Below are 26,230 nucleotides of genomic sequence, written 5' to 3' on the forward strand. Positions count from 1 at the left end.
CTGCATAAGAAAATTAACCAAGAAGGCAAAAGGAGTAAAAAGCAAACTGTCCCAATTGGAACAGATTAAAAGGTTCTAAGAAAAATTTCTTTAAGAAGATGAAAATGGTAGAATGTCAGATATGTCTGAATAGATTGCAAGAAGATTACACACTAGGGTGGGAGTTTGGGGTTAAAATAATCAGTACAAAGAAAAATGAGCAAACAAGCCAAATAAGAGTCATTTAACACAGAAAAAACATCAAATATCTAAAGAATGAGTTAGGCTTAAAAGTGGTTGCCTCTGAGATCAGAAAATGGGGGCGGAAGTGCTCTTGGAAAAGAAGAAGAAGCAAAAAAAAAGACTATCCCAGGCTCTTAGAGTAGTCTACGAAAACTTGATTTCCTCCTCCTCTCCCACATTCACTGTGGTCTCACCACTTTGGCCTCCTTGCTGTATCTAGTTACTCAGGACCTTTGCATTTCCTTTGTATCTGCCTGCAACATTTTTCCACCCAGATATTTACGTGGTTTGCTTATATACTTCCTTTAGATCTCTGCTCAAATATACCCCTCAGTAAATTTCTGTCCTCTTTAGCCCCACAGTTGCTTTACTTTTCATCATGGCACCTGATATCACCTGGCATTTTATTCTCTCCATTACTGGGCTTTGTTTCTTTGTTTGCTTTTGTGTCACGAACAACTACAAACAGCTTTGAATACAGTAAGGGCTCAAAAAATATTTATTGAATAGGACTAATTTAAAAACATTTGTCGAAGAGGAAATACAAGTGGTAACAAATATAAATAATCTTGAAAGTTATCAGGAAGATGCAAATGAAAGCAATGAGATAATTTTTGTACAGATTAGCAAGAATTAAAAACACCGATGATAATATCACTGGCAAGAGTGGAAAAGTAAACTGGTAGTCTTTTGGGATGCAGTTTAATACACATGGGGCACAGAAAGGCATGTGCAAGGATACCTCTGCAGCAGTGTTTGTAATCGTGAACAATTAGAAACAAATGTCTATAAGTAGAGGCATATTGAATCACATATTTTTTAATAATAGGCAGCAAGTAAAAAGAGAGACATCTATATATTCTATGTTGTGGTTCCATTTGTTTCACAAAACATACAGACTATCTAGATTTGATTATATACAAAAATACTTAGAAAAGATCTAGTAGCATACATTTCAAACTATTGTTTTATTGCTCTCCAGTTGTTAACTTTTTAACATCTATTTCTTGAGCATGTAGTATGTGTAAGTAGTTGTGCCTACAAGCTAGAAATAGAGCAATGAGCAAAATAGAAAAAAGTACCTGCCCTTATTGAGCTGATATCCTAGTAGGATGAAACAGACCATGAACAATAAACAAGTAAATGTAATACTCTGAAGAAAAGATAGGAAGTACACAGTAGGGTGGGAGGGCACTTGATATGTTTAACTCTACTGTCCAGTGGAGCTTTCTGCAATAAAAGACAAGTCCTGTAAATTTGCACTGTCCAGTACTGTAAGCCACTAACCTCATGTAACTGTTGAGCACTTGATGTATGACTAGTCCAACTGAGGAATGGAACTTTAAATCTTATTTCATTTAAATAAATGTAAATTGCCACAGATGCTGATTGCTGCCATATTAGTGCATTTACATGGGATGGTCAGGGAAGCATTGGAACTGAGAGCTATATGAAATGAAGGAACTGGCTGTGCAGGACCTTATCTGGTATAGTTGGAACCCTGTAAGGCTGGAATTAAACAAGCAAGGTAAGAGTGGAAGGAAATGAAGCCAGAGGAAAAAAAGGGGGTCCTACCACGAAAGGCCTTGGTGTTTAGTAGAAGACTTTGCTTGATCTCTGTGTGAGGTGGGAAGACATTGCTAAGCTTTGAGCAGACAAGTGCGGTGATCTAAATTTTTTAGAGTTGCTGGAACTGTTCTGATAATAAACAATGGGGGTGAAGTCAGGAACAGGGAGAAAGTTAGGAGGTTCCTACAGTAACCCATACTGGAGATGATGGTGAATTAGGGGGTAGTAATGGAAGTGTTGAGAGGTGGTCAGATGAATTGACAGTATTTCCTTCTGGATCACATGAGGGCTGTAAGAGAAAGGGAGCAATCAACAATGGACTTCAAGGGTTTGGCTTGATCAAATGAGATAGAGAGCACTGAGGGAAGAGAACATTTGGGGAAGAAATTCAAGAGTTCTGTTTTGAGTGTGGTTGGTTGGAGACTAATACATGGGTCCTAGAGCAAATTAAGCCTGAAACATTGCTGGAGGCAAAAATGACAAAACTGAAGCTGTCTTTCTTTGGGTACATCATGAAAGGGCAGGGTTATTTAGGAAAGATGGTAATGCTGGGAAAAATAGAAGGCAGCAGGAAGAGAGGAAGACCAAATATATGATGGATTGACTCCATAAAAGAAGGGATGAGTATACGGAGGCTGAGCATAGATTTTGAGGACAGGACATTGTGGACATCACTCATTCATAGGATTTGCCAGGAGTCAGAGCTAACTCAGTGGTACATAACACACAAGTTAGAGGTGCCAATAGTTATGCCAAAGTCCTGACAACGAGTGAAGTTAAAATGGGAACTGCAGCCAAACAGTTTCTTTCTAGAGAATTGAGTAAGAAAAGAACGTTCATAGATGGCATTAGAGTAGCCCTCTTATGTGAGGGGCAGAACAAATGACCTTTCATCAACCTTTTCATATAAAATGAAGATTTGATATGTCTTTAATTACATGTGGCTCTACGATTTGGGTAATTATTTCTTACTTTATTTATTCTATAGAATGGCTCCTGAACGAGTAAGGTCCCTATCACGAGTTTGTGTTCCACTTGTCACTCTGCCAGATTTTGAACCACTGGTAGAGGCTCTGCTCACCTACCATGGACATGAACCTCAGGAAATGCTCTGGCCTGAGTTCTTTGATGCTGTGAATGAGGCCTTTTTGTTGTAAGTGATATGCATTTACCCTATCATCCAACTTTGTTTTTTCTTTTCTTAGAATACTTCAGTATGTTGGAAATGCAGTTTTCAAATGTTTTTGTCTGTACTCACTTTATATTCTCAAACATTATTGAAGATCCCACTTAACTTTTTTAATATTTGAGTTATATCTGTCAATATTTATCATATTTGAAATTAAAACAAAGTTTTAAAAATATTTTACTTCATTTAAAAATAACAATAAATTTATTACATATCAACACAAGTAGCATATTTTTATGAAAAACAATGACCTTTTCCAAGCAAAAAATTTGTTTAACAAGAGTGGAATCATTTTACATTTTTGCAGATCTCTTTATTGTCTGACTTAAAAGACACTGGGTTCTCATACATGTTTCTGTATTCAGTCTGGTGTGATATGTTGTCTTGGTTGAAGTCTATGAAGAAAATCCAGCCTCATACAGATACGTAGTCAGAAGAAAAGAATGTTATGATTGCCATCTCAGTTGATTATGGATATTCTCCTTGCATACCTCACCAGAATTTGAAAATTGTGGTTTTTTTGAAGTTTAGTTGTGATGTGGAATCTGAAATTATATCAATGAGCTTTTCATACTGATAGATTAAAACTTCCTGATGTGTCTTGCACTTTTAATAGATCTTTTGTCCACACAGGACTTATAGCTTTGTGCACGGTTCATTTGGAAAATACTGGTTCATTGTTATACAGATCTTCCAAACACTGACATTTTCATTTTACAGTATCAAAACTTACATTCGTTCCTATCACCACCAATCTCATCAGGAATGTCTTTAAGTACTGGGAAGCTGTCAGGCTCATGTTGACAAAAATTAATTTTCCAAAATTCTAATTTCTGCTTAAAAACTCAAATTTATCATTGGGTACAAATACTGTCAGTTATTGTACTTGAACTACTATGTCACTTCACTAATTTTTGAGAAAATATGTGCTAAATACGCATGTCTGAATAACCATTATTTGTTGACCAGTCTTTCTAGTAAGTTTCCATGAAAAAAAAAGTGGAAAAAAAGTGGCTAGTTGATCTCGCAGCTTAAACTGCTGTGCAAGTGCTTTGCTTCTAGACAACCAGCATTTTTTGTTATGTATGTACCAGAAATGCTTTATGTATGCTTTTCTTTTTACTGCACATAATTTTTTTAAATAAAATGTATTCTGAAGGTGAAAATTTAATAAAACTAGTATTTTATACTGTTTTGTAAAACACATTTTTATATAAAACTGGCAGTGCTTTTACTGGGAGTATGTAGTGGGAAAGAATAAAATTATTGCCTTTGATTTGTGCTAGGCACAGCAGCGTTACCACTGTTGCTTCTGCACTGTGAAATGCAAGCATCAGCACAGTTCTAGGAAAAACCATGAGATTGAAAATAATTATTCAACACTTTGTCTTTCTTTATCACATGTGTATATTGCTAAGTTCACCTAAAAGAACTCTTATCCTTAGTTGGGGTTGATACCAGATGAATACAAGCTAGTTCAGCCATATCTAGAGTTTCCATTTTAAGGCAGAAGTACAGTTCTAGTGAGAAAATATTAATTCATCACATCTACGTTTGAATTGTTTAATTCCTTTTTTAGACTGAATGGTCTCAAATTGACGCTGCAATTAAATTGCACTATAATAGTATTTGAAAACATTCTATTGAATAAGGCACAATAAAGTAATTTATAAACATCTGTAAAGCCAAGGGAAAATAACTTTTCTCATATATGCTTTTCATTTATAATTTAGCCCACTTTCTCTGGAGTAGATATTTCCCTCTCATGAGCCAGAGAAATCTCTAATACATATTGGTTTCATCTTTTCCCAATAAAACAACTGTGGGATGAGAAAGTGAATATTTTAATTCTCCTTTGCAAAGCCATTCTTAACTATAAGAAAATATAAATTTTTATTTTTAAATAAAATGTAAAATTCTTTTTAAAAACCTAAAGTTTATATTTACATGTAAATAAAAAGGTTTATATGTACATAAAATACATAAAATATATATCTAAAATAATTTAGATAAAATTTAGAGTTTTTGAAAATTAAAAATATTACAAAATAAGACTGTATATTCAGTTCTTTTACGTTTCATGTAGAAACGAGAAAAATATCACTTTTTTTACATTTTATTTTTTTCCAGCTTCATTGAAATATAATTGACATATAACATTATGTAAGTTTAAGATGTACAATTTGATACACCTTTATATTGCAAAATGACTACTACCATAGATTAGCTAACATCTCCATCACATCATATAATTACCACTTCTTTTTTGTGGTAATAACATTTGAGTTCTCTCTTAGTGACTTTCAAGTATATAATAACAGTGTTAGTAACTATAATCACCATGCTGTACATTAGATCCCCAGAACTTATTCATCTTAAAAATGGAAGTTTGTACTCTTTGACCAACATTTCCCCATTCCTTCCCACCCCCAGTCCCTGATAACCATCATTCTAGTCTCTATTTCTGTGAATTTAGCTCTTTTAGATTACACATAAAGTGATACCATACAGTATTTGTGTTTCTCTGTCTGACTTATTTCACTTAATGTAATGCCCTCAATGTCCATACATGTTATCACAAATGAGAGAATTTCCTCTTTCCCGTGGCTTAATAATATTCCATTCTCTCTGTGTGTGTGTGTGTGTGTGTGTGTGTCTTTATCCATTCATCCACTGATAAACACTTAGGTTGTTTCCATATCTTGACTATTGTGAATAATGCTGCAATAAACTTGTGAGTGCAGGTATCTTTTTGATATCCTGTTTTCATTTCCTTTGGATATGTATCCAGAAGTGGGATTTTTGGATCATATGGTGGTTCTGGTTTTACTTTTCTGAGTGACCTTCATACTGTTTTTCATAGTGGCTATACCGTTTTACATTCCCAGCAACTATGCACAAGGGTTTATTTTTGTCTACATTCTCACCAACATTTGTTATTTCTTGTCTTTTTGATGGTAGTCATAATAGGTATGAGGTGATATTTCGTCATAGTTTTTATTTGTATTTCCCTGGTAATTAGTGATGTTCAGTACCTTTTATGTACCTGTCAAGTATTTGCATGTCTTCTTTGGAGAAATGTCTCTTCAGTTACTTTGCCCATTTTTTAATCAGATTTTTTTTCTATTGTTGTATGAGTTCTTTATAAATTTTGGATATTAACTCTTTATCAGATATGATTTGCAAATATTTTCTTCTATTCCGTAGGTTGCTTTTTCATTTTGTTGGTGGTATAGAAGCTTTTTGCTGTATAGAAGCTTTTAGTTTGTTGTCATCCACTTTTTTATTTTTGCTTTTTTTTGCCTTTGGTTTTGGTGTCAAATCAAAAAGATTATTGCCAAGATCAATGTCAAGGAGCTTATCCCCTAAATTTTATTCTAGGTGGTTTTACAGTTTCAGAGCTTACATTCAGTTATTTTGAGTTGACTTTTGTGTCTGGTATAAGATAGGGGTCCACTTTTATTCTTTTTCATGTGACTGTCCAGTTTCTCCAATATCATTTATTGAAGCAACTGTACTTTCCCCGTTGTATAGGCTAGGCTCTTTTGCTGTAATTTAATTGACCAAAAAGACATGGATTTATTTCTGGGCTCTATCCTGTTCCATTGACCTATGTGTGTGTGTTTATGCCAGTGCTATGGTTTTGATTACTGTAGCTTTGTAATATAATTTGAAATAAGGAATTGTGCTACCTCTAGCTTTGTTCTTTCTCAAATTGCTTTGGCTATTTGGGGTCTTTTTTGGTTCCATAAAAATTTTAGGATTGTTTTTTCTGTTTCTGTGAAAAGTTGCATAAGAATTTTGATAAAGGTCGCATTGAATCTGTAGATTGCTTAGAGTAGCATGGACATTTTAACAACATTAACTTTTCCAATTCATGAGTATGGAATGTCTTTTCATTTATTTGTATCTTCTCCAGTTTCTTTCATCAGTGTCATAGTTTTCAGAGAATAGATCATTCACCTCCTTGGTTAAATTTATCCCTAGATATTTTATTCTTTTTGATGTAATTACAAATGGGATTTTTTTCTTAATTTTTCAGATAGTTCATTGTTAATGTATATATATATATATAACTGATTTTTCTGTATTGTTTTTGTATTCTCCAACTTTACTGTATTTGTTTATTATAACAGTTTTTGGTGGAGTCTTTAGGATTTTGTATATATAATATTCTGGTCTTTGCAAATAAAGACAATTTTACTTTTCCCTTTCAGTACTGAATACCTTTTATTTCTCTTTCTTACCGAATTGCTCTGGCTAGGACTTCCAGTACTATGTTGAATACGAGTAGCTGGAATGGACATCTGTGTCTTGTTTCTGATCTTTGAGGAAAAGTTTTCAGTTTTTCACCATTGTGTATAATATCACCTGTCATATATAGCCTTTATTATTTTGAAGTACCTTTCCTCTAGACCCACTTGTTGAGAGGTTTTTTTTTTTTTATCATGAATGGGTGTTAAGTTTTGTCAAATGCTTTTCCTTCATCTATTGAAATGATGATACGACCTTTTTACCTTTCATTTTGTTAATGTTTATCACATTGATTGATTTGCAAATGTTGACCATCCTTTTATGCTATGAATAAATAATACTTGGTCATTAAATTAGGTTCCTGGTACATGAATGCATGTGTGCATGCACGTGCTTGTGCATGTGTAACAAACAAACAATTTTCAGACACCAATAGGGTGACCAAGAATTCAACTCAGTGCTGATACTGTCAACCCAGAGATAGTATGAGATTCCACAGGTAAGTGGCTCAGTCTTCCACTTCAGTTGTCAGTCAATTTGAGGAAGTTCCTCTCTATTCCTAGTTTACTGAGAGTTTTTGTATTGAACAGGTTTGGCTTTTATCAAATGCTTTTTCTGCATCTATAATACAATCATGTAGTTTTTCTTTTTTAGCCTGTCGATGTGATAGATTACATTAATTGTATTTGCAAAGGCGGATTACCTAGGACAAATTCTACTTGGTCATAGTGTATAATTCTCTTAATATTTGATTTACTAATTGGATTTGATTTACTAATTTTTTGTTGAGGATTTTTGCATCTATATTATAATGTCTTTGTCTGCTTTTGGTGCTAGTGTAATTCTGGCCTCATAGAATGAGTTAGGAAATATTCCCTGTGCTTCTATCCTCTGAATAAGATTGTAGAGAATTGGTAGTTTCTTTTTAAATGTTTAGTAGAATTCACCAGTGAATTCATCTGGCTTGGTGCGTTCTGTTTTGAAAGATTATTAGTTGTTCATTTGATTTCTTTAATAGAGATAAGCCTAATCAGATATTACACTTTTTCTTGTGTGAGTTTGGTAGATTGTGTCTTTCAAGGAATTAGTTCGTTTTATTTAGGTAGTCAGATTTGTCAGCATAGAGTTATTCATTATATTCCTTTATTATCCCTTTAATACCTATAGGATCTGTAGTGATGTCTCCTGTTTCATTTCTGACATTAGCAATTTGTGTCTTCTCTTTTTTTCTTAGCCTGGCTAGAGGCTTATTGATTTTATTGGTCTTTTCCAAGAACCAGGTTGTGGTTTCATTGATTTTTCTCTGTTGATTTCCTATTTTCAATTTCATTGATTTCAGCTCTAATTCTTATTACTCTTTTCTTCTGCTTTTATTGGATTTAATTTGTTCTTCTTTTTCTAGTTGCCTGAGGTGGAAACTTAGATTTTTGATTTTTGATTTTTCTTCTTTTCTAAATATGAATTCAGTGCTAAAAATTTTCCTCTAAACACTGCTTTCACTGCATCCCACAAATTTTCATAAGTTATGTTTTCATTTTCATTCAGTTCAACCTAATTTTAAATTTCTCTTAAGGTTTTTTCTTTGATCCATGTGTTGCTTAAAAGTGTGTTGTTGAATCTCCATATCACGTGGGATTTTCACGTTATCTTTCTGTTATTCATTTCTAGTTTAAATCCATTGTGGTCTGAGAGCAGATATTGTTTGATTTCTATTCTTTTAAATTTGTTAAGGTGTGTTTTATAGCCCAGAATGTGGTATGTCTTGGTGAATGTTCCTTGTGAGCTTAAAGAGAACGTGTATACTGCTGCGGCTGGATGAAGGAGTCATTAGCTGGCAGTTATAACCAGTTGATTGATGTTTATGTTGAATTCAACTGTGTCTTTATGGATTTTCTGCCTGCTGGCTCAGTCCATTTCTGATAGAGGGATATTGAAGTCTTTATCTATGATAGTGGATTCATCTATTTCTTTTTGTTTTTTTTCCTCATATAATTGGACATTCTGTTGTTAGGCACATACAAGTTAAGGATTGTTATATGTTCTTGAAAAATTAACCCCTTTATTGTTATGTAATAAGCGTCTTTGTTTATAACTTTCTTCTACTCCATTTAAAATTAATACAGCTACTTCGGCTTTTTTTCATTTTTTAAAAATTTATTTATTTTAATTAGTTTCAAGTATACAGTACATTGGTTAAACATCTATATAGTTCATAAAACAATTCCTCTAATTGCTCCCTCCCTCCCCTGATCCTCTACCTAGCCAATGTAGTAATGCTAACTGCATTCCCTATGCCATGCTCCCCATCCCCGTGACCATCCATCAGCTACTAATTTGTACTTCTTTAACACTTCACCCAATTCTCCTAGCCCCCCAAAACTCCCTCCCCTCTGTTTATCACCAAATTGTCCACTATATTTGTGAGTCTGTTTTTGATTAGTTTGTTCTTTTTATTCCTTAGATTCTGCATATAAGTGAAATCATATAGTGTTTATCTTTCTCTGTCTGACTTAAATACTTTCTAGGTCAATCAAAGCAATATCTTTTACCATCCCCTTCCTTTTAGTCTGTGTATGTCTTTTATTCTGAAATGAGTCATTTATATGCAGCATATGTAGGGGTCTTGTTTTCAGCCACTCTGTCTTTTGGTTGGAGCACTTAATTCTTTTCCGTTTAAGATACTTATTGATAGAAATGTAGTTGTTACCATTCTTTATCCCTGCTTTTGATACATGTTTTTTCTTCTTAAAGAAGTCCCTCCAACATTTCCTGTAATACTGGCTTGGTGGTGATACTGGCTTATTTTTATCTGGGAAGCTCTTTATCTGTCCTTTGACTCTAAATGATAGCTTTGCTGGATAAAGTATTCTTGGATGTAGATCCTGGGTCTTCATCCTGTCGAATATTTTTTGCCAAGCCCTTCTGCCCGGCATACTTTCTTTTGAGAAATCAGCTGCTAGTCTTATGAGTGTTCCCTTATAAGTAACTATCTGCTTTTCTCTTGCTGCTTTTAGTATTCTTTCTTTGTAAACTTTGGCATTTTAATTATGATGTGTCTTGGTGTGGGCCTCTTTGAATCCCTGGTTTTTGGAATTCTCTGAGCTTCATGGAGTTTTATATTCATTTCCTTCACCAGGTTAGGAAAGTTTTCCATCATTATTTCTTCAAACAGCTTTTAAAAATCTTGATTTTCTTCAGGTACACCGATCAGACGGATATTTGGACCCTTAATAGTGTCCTATATGCTCCTCAAATTATTTTTACAGTCTTGGCGTCTTATCTCTTGTTATTCTGATTGAGTGTTCTTGGCTTTCCCATCCTCTAGATAGGGTATTTGATCTTTTTCTTTATTCACTTTGTTTATTCCTTTGTTTATTCCATTTAATATACTTCTCATCAGATAATGTGTTCTTCATTTCTGACTGGTTCCCTTTTATAATTTCCATTTCTATTTTTATGTTTTTTTTCTCTTTGTTGAAGTTCTCACTGAATTTATCTACACTTCCCCTAAGTTCATTGAGCATCTTTATAACCAGTGTTTTGAACTCTGCATCTGTTAGATTACTTGACTCCATTATTTCTGGATCTCTATTCTGTTCTGTCATATGGTTTCTGCTTCTTTGCCTTCCCATTTTGAGTGCCTTTCCATGTCTGTTTCTATGTACTTAGCAAATCTCCTAAGTCTCCTGATCTTATTAGGGTGGATTTGTGAAGTAGGTGTCCAGTGGCACAGTCCTGAGAAGGGTTCAGCTGCAGGCCAAATTTAGCCCAAGGCTCTACCCCTCTGGGTCCACCTGTTAAGATTCAGCAAGCAATCCACAGATGCTGTGCTTATAGCTACCTCAAAAGGCCACACCAGAAACCAAGGCCAGCTGCCACCATCGTGAGTCTAGGGTGATGGTCAGCAAGGGGCACCTGACTAAACAAAGACACACCTGAATGTGGCTTGAGTGGGGCCGTGAGTTGAGGGAGGCAGGGTTTCAGGGAATCCTGGATGGAATGACCTCAGTTAACCAGTCTGATGATATCGGCGCTGTGTCCAGTGCACTGGTATGGAGGAGGGCTCAACAGGGAACAGTGGATGTAGCTGGCACTTCTGTATAGGGCGAGTCTCGCCTGTACCATCACTCCAACAATATCTCCCTGTAAGTCCTTGGTACTCCCTGCACACAGCCTGTCAGCACTGGTGCTCAGAGCGAGCAGGTCCGTCACCATGAAAATCTGCTTGCAGACGTGGCCCCTTTAAGAGTCTTCTGCCGCTGCCTCCATCTCACTCAGCCACTGTAGACTGGGCAGCCCCGCATCCTTGCCCTGTCCTGCCTTCTGCCATTGCAAGGTGATTTCTTGGATTTCTCCCTAGTTGTATGTCTTGTCCATCTAGATCCCAGGCAATTTTTCCTTGCTGCTGCTCCTTGTTTCTGTCACAATTGTGATTTGGTCACCAGAGGGATGAACAGGACCTCTATCATCTACACCATTTTTTATTTTTGGTTTTTACTTGGGCTTTTTTTGATTAGTCAGTATGCTCTATATTTTTTCATACATTTAGTTTTAATTTATGTATCTTTACATTTAACGTGGGTTTCTTGCAGACAGGGTATAGTTGGATCTTGTTTTTTTGATGCACTCTGTCAATCTCATTCTTTTAATGGTGCATTTAGACCATTGCAGTTCAAAGTGATTATTGAAATAGTTGGATTAACATTTATTCATTACTGTTGTACATTTGTGTTCCTTGTTATTTGTTTCTCTTTTTGTCTTCTACTCTGTCTTTTGTGGTTTTAATTGAGCATTTTACATGATTCCATTTTACGTCCTTTCTTAGTTTATCTGTTATACTTTTTTTTAACCTTTTTTTTGTGATTGCCCTAGAGTTTGCAGTATACATTTACGGCTAATCCAAATTCACTTTCAAGAAACATTATATGACTTTACAAGTAGTGTAAATACTTTATAATAACAAAATAATCCTAATTCCTTTCTCCTACCCCTTGTATCATTGCTGTTATTCATTTCACACATATATAAACATATATACACACACATAAACATATATAATTAAATACATTGTTCTTATTATTTTGAATAAACTGTTGTCTGTTACATCAATTAAGAATAGAAAAAATACAAGTTTTTATTTTGCCTTTAGGTTTTCTCTCTTTGATGTTCTATATGTAGATCTGAGTTTTCCTTCTCTCTGAAGAATTATTTTTAAAAGAACTTCATCATTTCTTGCAAAGCAAGTCTACTGACAACAAATCCCCCCAATGCTTGTTTGTCTGAGAAAATCTTTATTTCTTCTTCACTTTCGAAGAATAATTTTGCAGTGTACAGAATTCTACATGGTGTTTTTTCTCTCTCAATATTTGAAATATTTCATTCTACTCTTTCCTTGCATGGTTTCTGAGAAGTTGGATGTAGTCTTACTGTTGTTCCTCTGTAGGTAAGATTTTTTTCCTCTGGCAGCTTCTTTCAGGACTTTTCTTTATCTTTGATATTTTTGTAGTTTCTGAATGATATGCCCAGGTGTAGCTGTAAGCTTCCTGAAACTGTGGTTTGGTAGCTGACATTAATTTAGAAAAATTCTCAGTCATTATTGTTTCAAATATTTCTTCTGTTCTTTGTTTTTTCTTCTCTGTTACACCCATTACACACATGTTACATCTTTTGTAGTTGTCTCACATTCCTTGAATATTCTATTCTTTTTTTCTTTGTTCTCTTTGCTTTTTGGTTTTCAGGGTTTCCATTGATATATCCTCTAGCTCTGAGGTTCTTAATCTATAAATAAGTCCATCAAAGGCATTCATTTCTGTGACCGTGTATCTTATCTCTAGTATCATTTGGTGGGGGGTTCTTATTATTTACATCTTTCTGCTGACATTACTCATCTGTTCCTGCATATTGTCTGTTTTACCCATTAGACAGCCCTTTGCATACGAATCACAGGTTTGTTTGCTTTTAATAATCATGGCTAACATTTATTGATTGTTTTCCAGGTTTCAGAGGGTATTCTAAAGGTTTTTTATGTACTTTCTCATTACAGCTTCACAACGATTCTATGAGGGATCTACTCTTTTTCTTTTTGAGATAAAATAGGTATCTAACATTATAGAAGTTTCAGGTGTACAGCATTATAATTCAATATTTTGTATGTACTACAAAGTTACTATCACCATAAGTTGTTACTATCCATCACCATACATTTGACCCCCTTCACCCATTTCTCCCACTCTCCAGCCCACTTCCCCTCTGCTAACCACCAGTCTGTTCTCATATCTGTGAGTTTGTTTTTGTTTTTTGTTTGTTCATTTATTTTGATTTTTAGATTCCATATATAAGTGAAATTATATGGTATTTGTCTTTCTCCATCTGACTTACTTCACTTAGTATGAACCCTAAAAGTCTATTCATGTTGTCACAAATGGCAAGATTTCCTTCTTTTTATGCCTGAGTATTCCATTTTGTGTGTGTGCGTGTGTGTGTGTGTATCAGACATCTTTATCCATTCATCCTCTGATGGACACTTAGGTTGTTTTCATTTCTTGGCTGTTATAAATAGTGCTTCAGTGAACATAGTGGTGCATATATCTTTCATATTCTTTAAATAAATATCCAGAAATGGGATAACTGGATCATATGGTAGTTCTGTTCTCAATTTTTTGAGGAATCTCCTTACTGTTTTCAACTGCTACAACTCAACAGCAAAAAAAAACAACCCAATTAGAAAATGGGCAAAGGATCTGAATAGACATTTTTCCCAAGAAGACATACAGATGACCAAAAGGCACATGAAAAGATGCTCAATGTCACTAATTATCAAGGAAATGCAAAACAAAACCACAATGAGGTATCACCTCATACCTGTTAGAATGCTATTATTAAAAAGAAAAAATAAGGGTTGGAGAGGATGTGGAGAAAAGAGAACCCTCATATACTGTTGTTAAAAAATGTAAATTGACGTAGCCACTATGGAAAACAGTATGGAGATTCCTTAAAAAAATAATCATAGTTATTTTTAACTCCCTGTCTGATAATTCCAACATCTCTGCCATGTTTGGTTCTGATTCTTGCTCTGTCTGTGCAGATTGTTTTTTTTCCTTTTGATAGACCTTACAATTTTTTTCTTAATGGCTAAATATGATGTACTAGGTAAAAAGAACTGCTGTAAATAAGCTTTTCGTAATGTGGTGGTGAGGTATGAGGGGAAGGAAAGTGTTCTGTAGTCCTGTGATTAGGTCTCAGTCTTGTTGTGTGAGTTTATGCCTCTGGATTGTGAACCTTATAAGAGTTTCTCAGTTTTTTCTCTCTCATAGGTGGGACCAGATATCTGGCACCAACTGCAATAGGTTATTTCCCTTCCCCCAGGTCACTTAGGCTCTGATATACCACAGCAGGTTTGCTTTGGTTAACTAGTTTCCCCTGAGGGCAGGCCTTGTTAAGAACAGTGTACTCTGTTGTATTTAAAATGTTTCCTTTACAGCTCTTCCTGCTTAAAGCAAGAGTGGGTTTTTCTTCGTTATTTACTCTGAGAACCTGGTCAAGCTTCTAGAGGGAAATCTCACAATATTTCAGGTGCCCTTCTGTGACTAAGTCCTCCTGGAGTTTTTAACTGTCAGAGTTGTTCACCTTAGCCTCCATCCAGTTGCTAATTATAATTCAGGTTTCCCTGACTCGGAAATGGTTCATGTGGTGATTTCTACGTGAGGATCTCCATTCACGTAAGCCACTATTCCTTGTATTCACTTGTCTCTCTTGCCAGTGTTGTAGACCAAAATTTTCTCTTAAGGATGTCAGAGAGTTGTTGCATTTTCAGTCTCTTCTTTTCCTTGTTAGGAAGAGTGGTGACTTCTAAGCTCATTATGTGTGGAATAGGAAACTGGAAGTCTCTATATGGTACATTTTAAAAAATATAACTACAGTATCATTTTATCTAAAAAATGACACATTCTTTATCATCATATATTTGGGGAGAGAGCAAATTCTCCTGTTGTCTCAATTTTTTTTTAAGCTTAGAATGCCCTGTTCTTAGTAGGGGTTGCACTCCTCTGCTTCTTTTTGCCTGATAGTTACTTTACTCCTAATTACGGTTTGGTTTTTTGTTTTGTTTTGTTTTGTTTTGGTCATTTTATGTTAGTTCAGCTGACTCCTTTCAGTATTTCCTGTAGTGAAGGCCTCGTAGTGGAGAATTCCCTCAATTTTTGTATTTCTGGAAAGGTCTTAATTTCTCTTTCATATCTAAAGGAGAGCTTAGCTAGATACATTATTCTAAGCTGGTAATGCCTTTCACTTAATAATAGTTTAAATATTTGATTCCATTCTTTTCTGGCTTGTAAGGTCTGCACTGAGAAATCTGAGGATAATCTAATGGGTTTTCCTTTATAAGTTACCGTTTTCTTCTCCCTAGCTGCCCTGAGAATTCTGTCTTTGTCATTGATTTTTGATAATTTTAATATAATGTGTCTTGATGAAGGCCTTTTTGAGTTGAGATAATTGGGTGTTCTGTTGACTTCTTGAATTCCAAGTTCTAGCTCATTCCTTAGATTTGGGAAATTCTCATCCACTATTTGTCTGAAAATGCTTGCTAGTCTCTGCTCCTTTTCCTCGCCTTTGGTAATGCTCATTATTTTTATGTTTCCTCTCCTGGTGGTATCAGCTAGTTCTTGTATTTCTTTTTCATTATTTTTCATTCTTTGGTTTCTCTTTTCTTCTTTCTGATTTATTTCTAGATTTCTGTCATCGATATCACTGATCCTTTCCTCCATTTGGTCAACTCTATTTCCCAAGCTTGCTATTTCATTTTTCAACTCTTGCAGTGTGTTCTTTATCTCTAGAAGATGTATTCTGTTCTTTTTGAGGGTTTCAATCACCTTGCTCTGCTCATCTAGTTGTTTTTTCAATTCCTGAAATTGTTGATATGATTCGTTTCAAATCTCATTGAGTTTTTTCAGAAGTACCATCCTGAATTCTCTATCATCTAAGTCACATATTTCTATATCTGTAAGTTTATTTTCTGTATTTTTTTCTCTTTCTTTCTGAAACGCCTTGTCACCTTGGTTGTTCATGGTGTTTAATGGACTCTTTCTCCGCCTGGGCATTAATGGAAATATATTCTGCTTTTTTCCCAGAAAGAAGATTTATTATATAAAAGTCTCTCTTTAGCCTGCTTCAAAGAAGGTGCTCTTCTTTTGGTTTCCAGAAGGTGGCGTCTAAGCCCCTTGGATCCCTGCTTTATAGAAAGCCTTAATGCCTTTATATAATACCTTTATTTTCTTGTAGATATTTAATCATGCTCACTACCCTCTGTTTCATTCCCTGTCAGTGTTAGCAACAGTTTCAGTAGCATTTGCTCAGATTCCCCTGGAGCTCTGCGGTGATGGTCTCAGAGAGTATGTGGGGAGGAGCCCTCTGGGCTGGGGATTGGGGGCTGTGGCTCAGCCTCAGTTTTGCAAATGTGGCTGGTAAAAATCAATTGTTGTTTCTCTGCTGTTCGTTTCTCTGCTTTCTGCCCTGATGACTGGGCCCTGCCACTGACTGCGTGGAACTCACAACTCTCCCAGGCAAGGCTGTCCAGGGAACTCGCCACAAGAACTCACTGCACCTTCTCCCTTCCCCTTCTCCCTGCAGGGAGCTCTGGCTGCCAGAGGCAGCTTCTTTATTTCTCCCAGTCTACTGCCAGACAGCTGGGTTTCTGGCAGTAGTTCTGACTTGTGGTATCTCTTATGAACAGATTCCATGCTCAGATGTGCTGGTGTGCATTTGGGGTGTTTTTCGTTGAGTTTTAGATGTTCAGCTTATTGTTGTTTCAAGGGGATATATCTGGGGATGTCTCTCACTCCTCCATATTTCCTTCAGATCCACTCTCAATTTTAAATTTATAGTCAGTTTGTTGGAATCAGAGTCCAAAGTCTATACATTGCATTTTGTTGATAGGTTCAAAAGTCTCAATCTCTATGTTCCCAGTTCCTCTTTGTTTTTGTTTTACAAATAATTTGTTGAAGTAATATGATTGCTGTTCCCTACTCTTAGGTTTCAGAGCATCCCACCATCCTGAGTATGATAAAAGTTACAACCACCCCCCCAAACCCTTGCCCAATTAAGATGCTCCTTTAATTATACATGCAATTGCTATATGCAGCTGGGTCTGTTTTGTTCTTTTCTGACCTATATCTTCAGCCTATTATGTATTCATGTACCAGTATACTTTGTTTTAATGATAGAGTCATTTTAATATGCTTAATATAAAATAGGGGTAGTTCCCACTCGTTTCTCTTCATTTTTAGAGTTTTTTTAGGGGGGAAATTCTTGGTTGTTTTATCTTTCAAATAAACTTTAAAACCAGTTTGTCTAGCTTCAGGAAAGACAGCTAATATTATTTGTGGGGAGGCTCGTGTAAATTCCTAGATTAAGTAAATATATAGATTAACTGAGGGAGGACTGGCATATTTATAATGTTGAGGTTTTTTATTCACTTGTCCAAGAACACTTACATCTTTCTATTTGTTCGGATTTACTTTTGTGATCTTAAAGTAAGTGTTTTATATATTTTCTCCATTTTCTAAGGATGTTTATTCAGCCTGAAACCTCACAAGATAGTTCAAAGAATTTAATAAGTCTATGATCAGAAATTTGGCAGAATTTGAAATCTAGTAGGATTTTGTTGTCTCCTTAGGAGACCGAAAAATAAAAAATGTTATAGACATTTTTTATTCCTAAGGTTTTATTGTATTTTTTGTTTTTATTTTTGACTATAATAAATGGGTCTTCCTCCATCTTCAAATTGATTTTTATTATATCGTTGCATTTGAAAAATGAACAATCTCAAAACCACCGTCATTTTTTTTTAGTTTCTTCAGAGGAAGTCGTTACCAGTAGAGTATTTGCTGTTTTTCACATATAACTCTTAAAAATTGAAATGTATATTTTAATTTCATTTTTATAAATTGTTATAATCCAGGAATTTGTTAAGGTAAGACTTAGATAAAGAAATAGAAAGTTAAATCATTTGAGGTTATTTAAAAAGGTCAGAACATAATTTTCATGGTTAAAATATAAAGTCTTTTTTTTCTACCTACTGTAAACCTATGTCAGAATTTCCCCAATAAGTCTGAATTTCCCGAGGAGTCTGATTAGTTATCTTTGTTGTTTATGTAATATATTTAACAATAATTCATTTGAAAGTCTGCCTAATGTGATAAGTATGCTTCACGTGCTTGTACCTTCACATTATTTACCTGAGTATACACTACAGGCAACAATGATTTATCCCACTAACTTATATTTTTCACACGCCATAGCAATTTTTTGAAGTATTTACTTTTAATTAAAATGCTCTTTCCCTTTCACCTTGGCAGCTCTATTCCTGATTTATTTAGTAATACATTTCATTGAATAATATGATCTTAGGATCCTATATTTCCAATCTTACTTTTTCATCAAGCGCTGACTAGAAAGGAAATGAGAAATTGCCCCTCTACATCCTCTGTGAAACTCCACAAAACTGTTTCAGAAATTTCTGAAGAGATATGTTAGAGAGTAGCTACTCTTACTCTACTAGTGCTCAGATGGAAGGCAATGGTTCCATGAGTAGGCTGAACTCCTTTGCTATTTATTTTACTTGTGATAGCACATTTTCCCTCAGCAACTAATAAAATTTATTCAGTTTGGAAAATCCATAGGGGACAGACTGTCCAGAAATGCTGGGTGGTCTTCAACTTGTCCAGTTCCTATGGTTTCAGCTCAGCAAGTTCCCCAAGCAGTGGCGTAAGGGCTGGAGCCTTTCCATGGACACTTTCCCATAGATAGAGCATCCTAGCCACATGTTGACACAGGGAGACTGATTCAGTCAATCAGTGCAAATTACCACCCTAACTCCAACATCCGCCTGCCCCCAGCCCCTTGAGCAGTTCCCCAAATGTGCTACGTGGTCATTTAGAAACCACATACTTTGACCAGTGTGCCCTGCCCTGTGTTTAGCCTTTCAACTATTTGCTTACCACAATACATCAGTGGAATTTCATCTGTTTTACAATTGGCTGGGTGTCTTTGGCCTTGGCTTCCAAACACAATCATGTATTTTCAGAAGTGAGCTGCCTGTAGTTTTTAAACAGCAGATGCTCGCCCCTCTGTATAGTTTAGATACCCTGCTTTTTAATTTCTTGGCCTTAGTGTCAAACCTGACTTCTTGAGTCTATACCTGGGGTTGCTATCATAGCCACCTGCAGAGAGGAGAGTGCATAAAACCTTTCTGGAAGGAGAAGTAATTCCACGTGACATGTCCTCTGAGGCAAATCTAAATCTTTTGCTTTAAAAATATTGAGAAATTTGATGAGTAAATGGAGTATTTTTTCTGTATACTTGGAATGAATGAGCCAATGAACAAATAAAAGGAAGAATGGATGCATGACTGACCAACCAACATACCTCATGGGGTAACTATGTGTTAAGTAAGGTGACTATACAGTTATAAATTTTAGACTATAACACTTTTGAGAATTAACAGGGGTGCCTTTTATAATTATGGTGGGATAACAGACATTAACTTGTCCCAGGCACACTGGAACATATTTAAATGGGTCCAATGTCTGTAATATGCTTAGCACAGTGCCAGGCATGCAGAGTAACTATTAGCATGTTGCCATTATTATTATTATTATTATTATTATTATTATTATTATTATTGACTTTAATAAAAATTATTATTTTTTGTAATGTTTTATTAGGTTTATTCACGCTTATATCTCTTTTCCTAATGAAAATATCACTGAACTAGGACCAGATGTAAGCTAAATTCCCCTTGCTGAAAAAGCTAATACAGCTTCCAAAGATAATAAGAAAACAAAAGAAATAACAAGAAAAGGCTTACCTTCAAGCCAAGCGTCTAGTTTTGTGTTTTTTAGCTCAGATAAGAAAAATCATGCTTTAAATGTTGTCGAATAATATGGGCAACTGTCTAAAGGAAGAAAGGTTGGTAATAATATCAAGGACAGTTAGCAGAGAAGTAACTGAAACTCTCTCATTTCTATTTATCCATTTATTGAGACTTCCTGACTTTTTTTAATCTTAATATGTCATGGTCACAAAATAAGTCATTGAAAAAGTTTACTTTTCAAATAAAAACCTGCTAATATTGATTTGTAATAGATATGCCAGTATGTTTGGGCTTGGACATTTCCTTTGCTTGGTTTTGTTGCTCTTTGCTTTGAGAAATGACATCTCTGCAAGTATAAGTGATAATGATATCACAGTTTCAGTTTTTTAATATACTTCTTAGATCAGGTTTTCATGGAAGTATGTCCTTGATATATAATAGAAAGTATTCTTCCAATTCCTTGAATTTAAGCAGTTCTCCACAAAAGCTGGTCCCAATTTTTGTGAGCTTCTCTGGCAGACTAAGCAGCCCTTGATCTCTTTCTGGTTTGGAAAGGTGAAGAAATATGGAGTTTGTCACATATGAAGAGGTTCCTTCTTCTCCTCTGCCTCTCAGCTTTAGAACACATTTCCCACTGCAGGCACCACCCTCATCAGGAACCTTCCTTACAAAGGACTGGATCCCACATTCTGGTTTTTTATTGTAGCTATAAAAAAAAATTGAGCCAAAAATATTTAATAAGCAGCTGGACCAATTTCTTTACCTACTACCTCTTTTTGAAGAGGATGGAACAAACAGTATTTGGGAGAAACAAAATAGTTTTTTAAATGTGAAGGAGGCATCTGTCTAGAAGAGTCTAATATAAAAGATGTTGGACAGGGTATCTGTCCTGTCCAGGCATCTCCTACCTTGTGTCAGAAATTGTTACTAAAACTCAGATGTTCTACAGAAAAGCACTGACTAGGAGTCTATTCCTCAGTATTTTAAAGGAGAAAATTACAATGTATTACACATAAGTCCAAACGCCCTATCATTTTTCTAAAACATAGTTATAATGCAGGAAACTCCCCATGATTATTAGGTAGGAATTTTGGAGAGCCAAGTTTTATCTTACACTGTTTCTCTTGAATTTGTCATTTTGATCAGTATGCAGACTGAATGGATGGAACAGTATAGTTAGATGAGAAAAAGGGACAGCCTTAGAATGAAAATTTTCAGTGTCCCTAAAAATATTTTCTTCTTTTATTTTTCCTTTTAACCAGCATATTTTGGATATCCCTCGGGGTATTCAGCTCATTTTTAAAAATTGGAACATACTCCCTGATATGAACAGACCATATTTTTAGCTATTTGCCAGTGGATACATTTAAGTTTCTTCAAATTTTGCCTTTAGAGTATTGGGGCAGTAAATATCCTTCAGCTGATGCTTTTATTTCTGCTAAGCAGAGTCACAAAAGTATGATTATTAAGGCCAGGGATATGTGTATTGTATACTTTATTGGTGGTATCACATGACTTAACCAAAAGGGCAAAGCCATTCCCTGCCCTACCTCTGAGGTACCTACGTCAGCATTGCATATCACTTCTCAATATTTGCTGACATGAGAGTGAAAAATGATACTTCCTTAATGTGTTAGTTTACCTTTTTTTACTCTTATTAAGGATGAAAATTCTTAGGTATTTGTATTTGTATGCTTATATTGGCAATATGCATTTCTTCCTCTGTGATTTGCTTTTTTTCTCAGTTTTTTAAAAATAAAATTGACATAAGACGTAATTTGCCTTTTTTATTTCAAAACAAACCTGGTACACATTTAGAACATTGTATGTAATAGGAATGTGTTAGCCAACCAAGTGTTGTTATGGAAGTATATTAAGATCATATTGCTTTTGTGATTTCTTCATCCAAGATTTCTATAAAGAGTTAAGTCTTCAATGTTTTAGAGCAAAATAGATTTTATTGATAATAGATGATTCACATATTATACATGGATCCATAAATTTAATCGTTCATAGCGATTAGTACAATGTGCTCTGAATCGGGATCTAATAAAAAAGACAATTGTTAATGTACACATTTTACAAAGTGTGTCTGAGAACAGAACAAAAATATTAGAGTAGTCCCCCCTTATCTGCGGATGGTTTCATTTTACATGGTTTCTGTTACCCACAGTCAACCACAGTCCAAAAATATTAAATAGGAAATTACAGAAATAAACAATTCATAAGTTTTTAAGTTACGTGCCATTCTGAGTAGCACAATGAAATCTGACCCTATTCTGCTTCATCTCATCCCATCCTGCTCAGGATATGAATCATTTCTTTGTCCAGCACATTTACCCCACTTCATCTCATCACGTAGGCTTTATATCATGTCCATTATCACAAAAAGAAGAGTCCAGTAAAGTAAGATATTTTGAGAGAAAGACCACATTCACATAACTTTTATAATAGTATATTGTTATAATTGTTCTGTTTTATTAGTTGTTAACTTCTCACTGTGCCTAGATTGTAAGTTAAATTTTATCGTAGGTATGTATAGATAGGGGAAAACAGTATATATAGGGCTCAGTACTATCTACAGTTTTAGGCATCCACTGGGGGTCTTAGAAAATACTCCCACAGATAAGGGAGGACTACTGTATGCACTTGTCTTGAATATAGGACTTCTGCAACTCTTACGTAAATTTGTTAACTAAGCAGTGTCTTTTAATTCAGATATTTGATGGAACTATTATTTTACACTAAATTTGTTTTTACATTTGTTCATATTTATCTACTGCTCATTCTCAACAGCTTGTACCTTTGAACTGCTGAGCATTGCTCAGCCACTGTGACCTAATGGTAGAAATCACAATGCACGTGGTTGCTGAGAGGGCTTAGCAATGGTGCCACCTCTGAAGAACTATGACTGAAGCAAGAAACTTTTCTAATGATGTACATATTTATTTCATATGGATACTGAAAAAAGATAAGGTGTAATGACAGCAGTTTAAAAAACATCCCTGCAATTTGAGAAGGGAGGAGCCACTTAACAGCCCAGCCAAGTTCTCCCCTCTACACGTCAGAGCTTCCTGCCTCTTGGGGGCTCTCTGGCTCTGTGACATAGGCTATAGAACCCTCCCACCACTCTCAAGGAATGTTCTACTTCCTTAAGAAAGCTGGACAGAAACCCCTTCCTCGGGGTTCATTAATGTAGCTAAAACTGGCTGACAGCCTGGACTTTGAAAAGACTTCCCCAAACACAAAGGGAGTGAACACAGGGTCTAGATATCTGACTTATGTTTGGGAAGCCTCTGCTCCTCCCCCAGGGCTCAGGCGCTGTCTTTTGAAAAGTGCTTTCCACTCCCCTTCCTGTAGAGTGAAGAGACATATATAACCCGAGACTGAGGACGAGCTCTAGTGTCAGACCTCCTGGATTCAAATCATAGGTGTAAGTCCGTGGTCCCTCTCTGACCTCAATTGCCTTGTCTATAAAATAAGGATAATAATGGTACCTGTTTTGTAGGGTGGTTATGAGGATTAAAATACAGATGTAATGTTTAACATTGTTCCAGGTAAGCCCTTAATAAATGGCAGCTATGTGTCCTTCAGCTTCCCCTGCTCCTCTTCATCTGGCCCTTCAGCAGTCAGCCATGCTGTCCTAAAACACCATTTTCTGGGAGCAGACAAGGCTACCACCCCTGTCCCGCCTTCTGGTGGCACTCCCTTCACAGCCATCCTTCTGAAAACCTGTCTGTAATACTGGCTACAGTTCCTTTTTCTCTCCTCATTGACTCTACATTCAGCTTCCAGCACTCCATTAAAACTGTATTCTTGGGGAGATCCCAAAGAGCCTGCCCAGAGCAGTGCTTGTGATTCCCTCCCCATGTTCTTTCAGCGGTGTCAGACACAGCCAGGCCTCTCTTCTGTTCCTCAGTGACATAGTTCTTTGAGCGTCTCCTGCCCCCTTCTGTCTGCAGTTCCTCCTCCTCTGTGTATTGGCAGTCCTCAGGGCACAGACCCAAGCCCTCTCCTCCCCATTCAGAACTTTCTCTCTCAGAGTTTTCATCCATTCTTCTGCCATTCCATGCACCTGACAGCTCCCTAATGTGTATCTTCAGCCCAGACCTCACCCCAGAACTTCCAACTTAGATAATCGAGGACCTATTTCATATCCCTGTTGGACCGTGCCTTCATATACTAAATTCACACACCTCAAATTGAGCTCCTAGTTAATCCTTTATAGATTTCATCTTCTTTCCATCTGAGTAAATAGTTTGTCCATCCATCTCATTGCTCAAGAAACCTGGGATAGCCTTTATTCCTACCTCATCATCAAATTAGCCCCTCTCATCAAATTCATTGCCAGTTTCTCTTGCTAGTATTGCTAAAATACATACTCCTGCACTGCCACCCAGGTCCCAGCCACTTCCAGCTCCCCCAGACTCCTGGTTTCCCTGCACCCACTCTAGTCCCTGCACTCAGTTCTCCATACTGAAGTCAGAGTGATCTTTGAAATGTAAATTGCCTCCTGGCACTTCTCTGTTTAAAATCCTTGGGCCAGAATAATCACAGAATAAAATCCCTTGGCCTGTGGTACTGGACAGCCTCATCACAAGTCACCTCCCCTTTGCTTTCTGGGGCTTTTCTGATCTAGCTCTTCCATTTCTCAGGGCCATCTAGCCTTATCCTCTGCTAGAATGCTCATCTCATTACTTTTCACTGAGCTAATCCCTGACCACCTGATCTAAATTAGGCCCCTCCTGTTATTCTCTTTTACCTCAGCCTGTACTTTTCCTTCATGACCTTTATTACAGTTTGGTGTATACATATGCATAGCTCCCACTGGGCCCCGAATTGCTAAGGGTACAGATTAGGTCTGTTTTGTTTTCAGTTATTTGGCCTGCACCTTGCACATTGAGTTCCACACAGGAAATGCTCAGTCATCATCTTTGAATGACCCCTAGCTCTTTGCCATTAAATATAATAGGGGAGGTCCCATGGGAATGGCAGCCCAAAGCACTGATGCCACAATAGAAGACATCCATAGTGTGGCCCCAGAATATGCCATGTGATGTGAGGTTGGGGACACAGTGGCAACTCTTTTTTGCCAGGTGTGAGGAGCTTTGGGAAAGGGATCCCGCAAGACTTCCCAGAGGAGGTGAAGCTCAAGGTGAGAATGTGAGATCAGAAAGCAGGTCAGGGGAAGGCCATCCCTCCTTCCCTCTCTCTTGCCCTTCTGCCTGCTCCTGTGACAGACCCTATAACACGTCAGCTTCTTCTAGTCTTGCCCCAGAGTTAATCCAGGACAAGGTCTACAGGAGTTATGCTGAGGGAGAAGAAAAAGAGAAACCACTAGAAATTGCTACCCTGTGTCTCCTGTCTATTCATTTCCTGCCCTGTACCCATTCCCTGGGCTTCACGCCAGTTCCTGCAGAAAAATGACCCAGAAATGATGGGTGAAGGGAAAGACATTGAAAGGGTTGGTGGGTAATGGGGAACCTTTGTGCCCCAGCTTTAGTTTTCCTTATTAAAAGCAGTAAACATCTTTGGCAGAACCTGGAAAGCACTCTGCTGCCTGTGATGCTGCAGGTGAAAGGGCAGGAGGCCTTGGCAAAGAAGGGTTAAAAGAAGACAGACAAGTCCCAGTAGGCCAGAATAGGCCCAATGGCTCAGACTTAGATAGATGTCCCCCTCATGTTCCCTCCCAGGAGGGGAAGTAAAACCCTTGATTTACTGACCTAACACAGGAGGAACTTCCAAATACATTTTCCTATAGAAACTGAGCTACACAAAATGGTTGCGGTCTATAGGGTATCATGCTATGAATCAACTGTGGGTCAAGCAGGCCATAACCACCATATATGAAATTGTTACTAAAGAAAAATGTCTTAACTTTCAAGCAATAGATTTACAAATACAGTTATTGAATATATTTACTAGGTTTCAAGCACTGTGCTAATCACTGTACATGTGTTATTGCATTTGATCCTTCTTATAATACTATAAGGGAGATAGGCCCATTTTACAGATATGTAAACTGAGGTTTAGAGGTTAAGTAACTTTCTCAAGGTCACAGTAGGTGGTAGCTCTGGGACTCAAACCTAAGTCTGATTCCATTCTTTAAACCATCATGATGCACTTTC

General features: G+C 36.4%; 1 protein-coding gene across 7 annotated transcripts in view; it reads left to right on the top strand.

Moving 5' to 3' along the window:
- Window positions 1-26,230, top strand: part of FANCC (FA complementation group C) — a 234,016-nt gene that overhangs the window by 172,253 nt on the left and 35,533 nt on the right. For 6 of the 7 annotated variants that reach the window (XR_005656729.1, XR_005656730.1, XM_039880474.1 and 3 more), the window contains one exon: window positions 2,780-2,944. The exons of the other annotated variant lie outside the window; for it this stretch is intronic. Coding sequence is in view for 4 of the 6 variants with exons in the window: in XM_039880474.1 (XP_039736408.1) it covers window positions 2,780-2,944 (165 nt within the window). In the remaining 2 variants the exon portion in view is untranslated. The remainder of the gene's footprint in view (window positions 1-2,779; window positions 2,945-26,230) is intronic. 7 annotated transcript variants of the gene reach the window in all.

This window comes from Pteropus medius, unplaced genomic scaffold (genome assembly GCF_902729225.1).
Source record: "Pteropus medius unplaced genomic scaffold, Ma_sr-lr_union100, whole genome shotgun sequence".
Taxonomy (NCBI): domain Eukaryota; kingdom Metazoa; phylum Chordata; class Mammalia; order Chiroptera; family Pteropodidae; genus Pteropus; species Pteropus medius.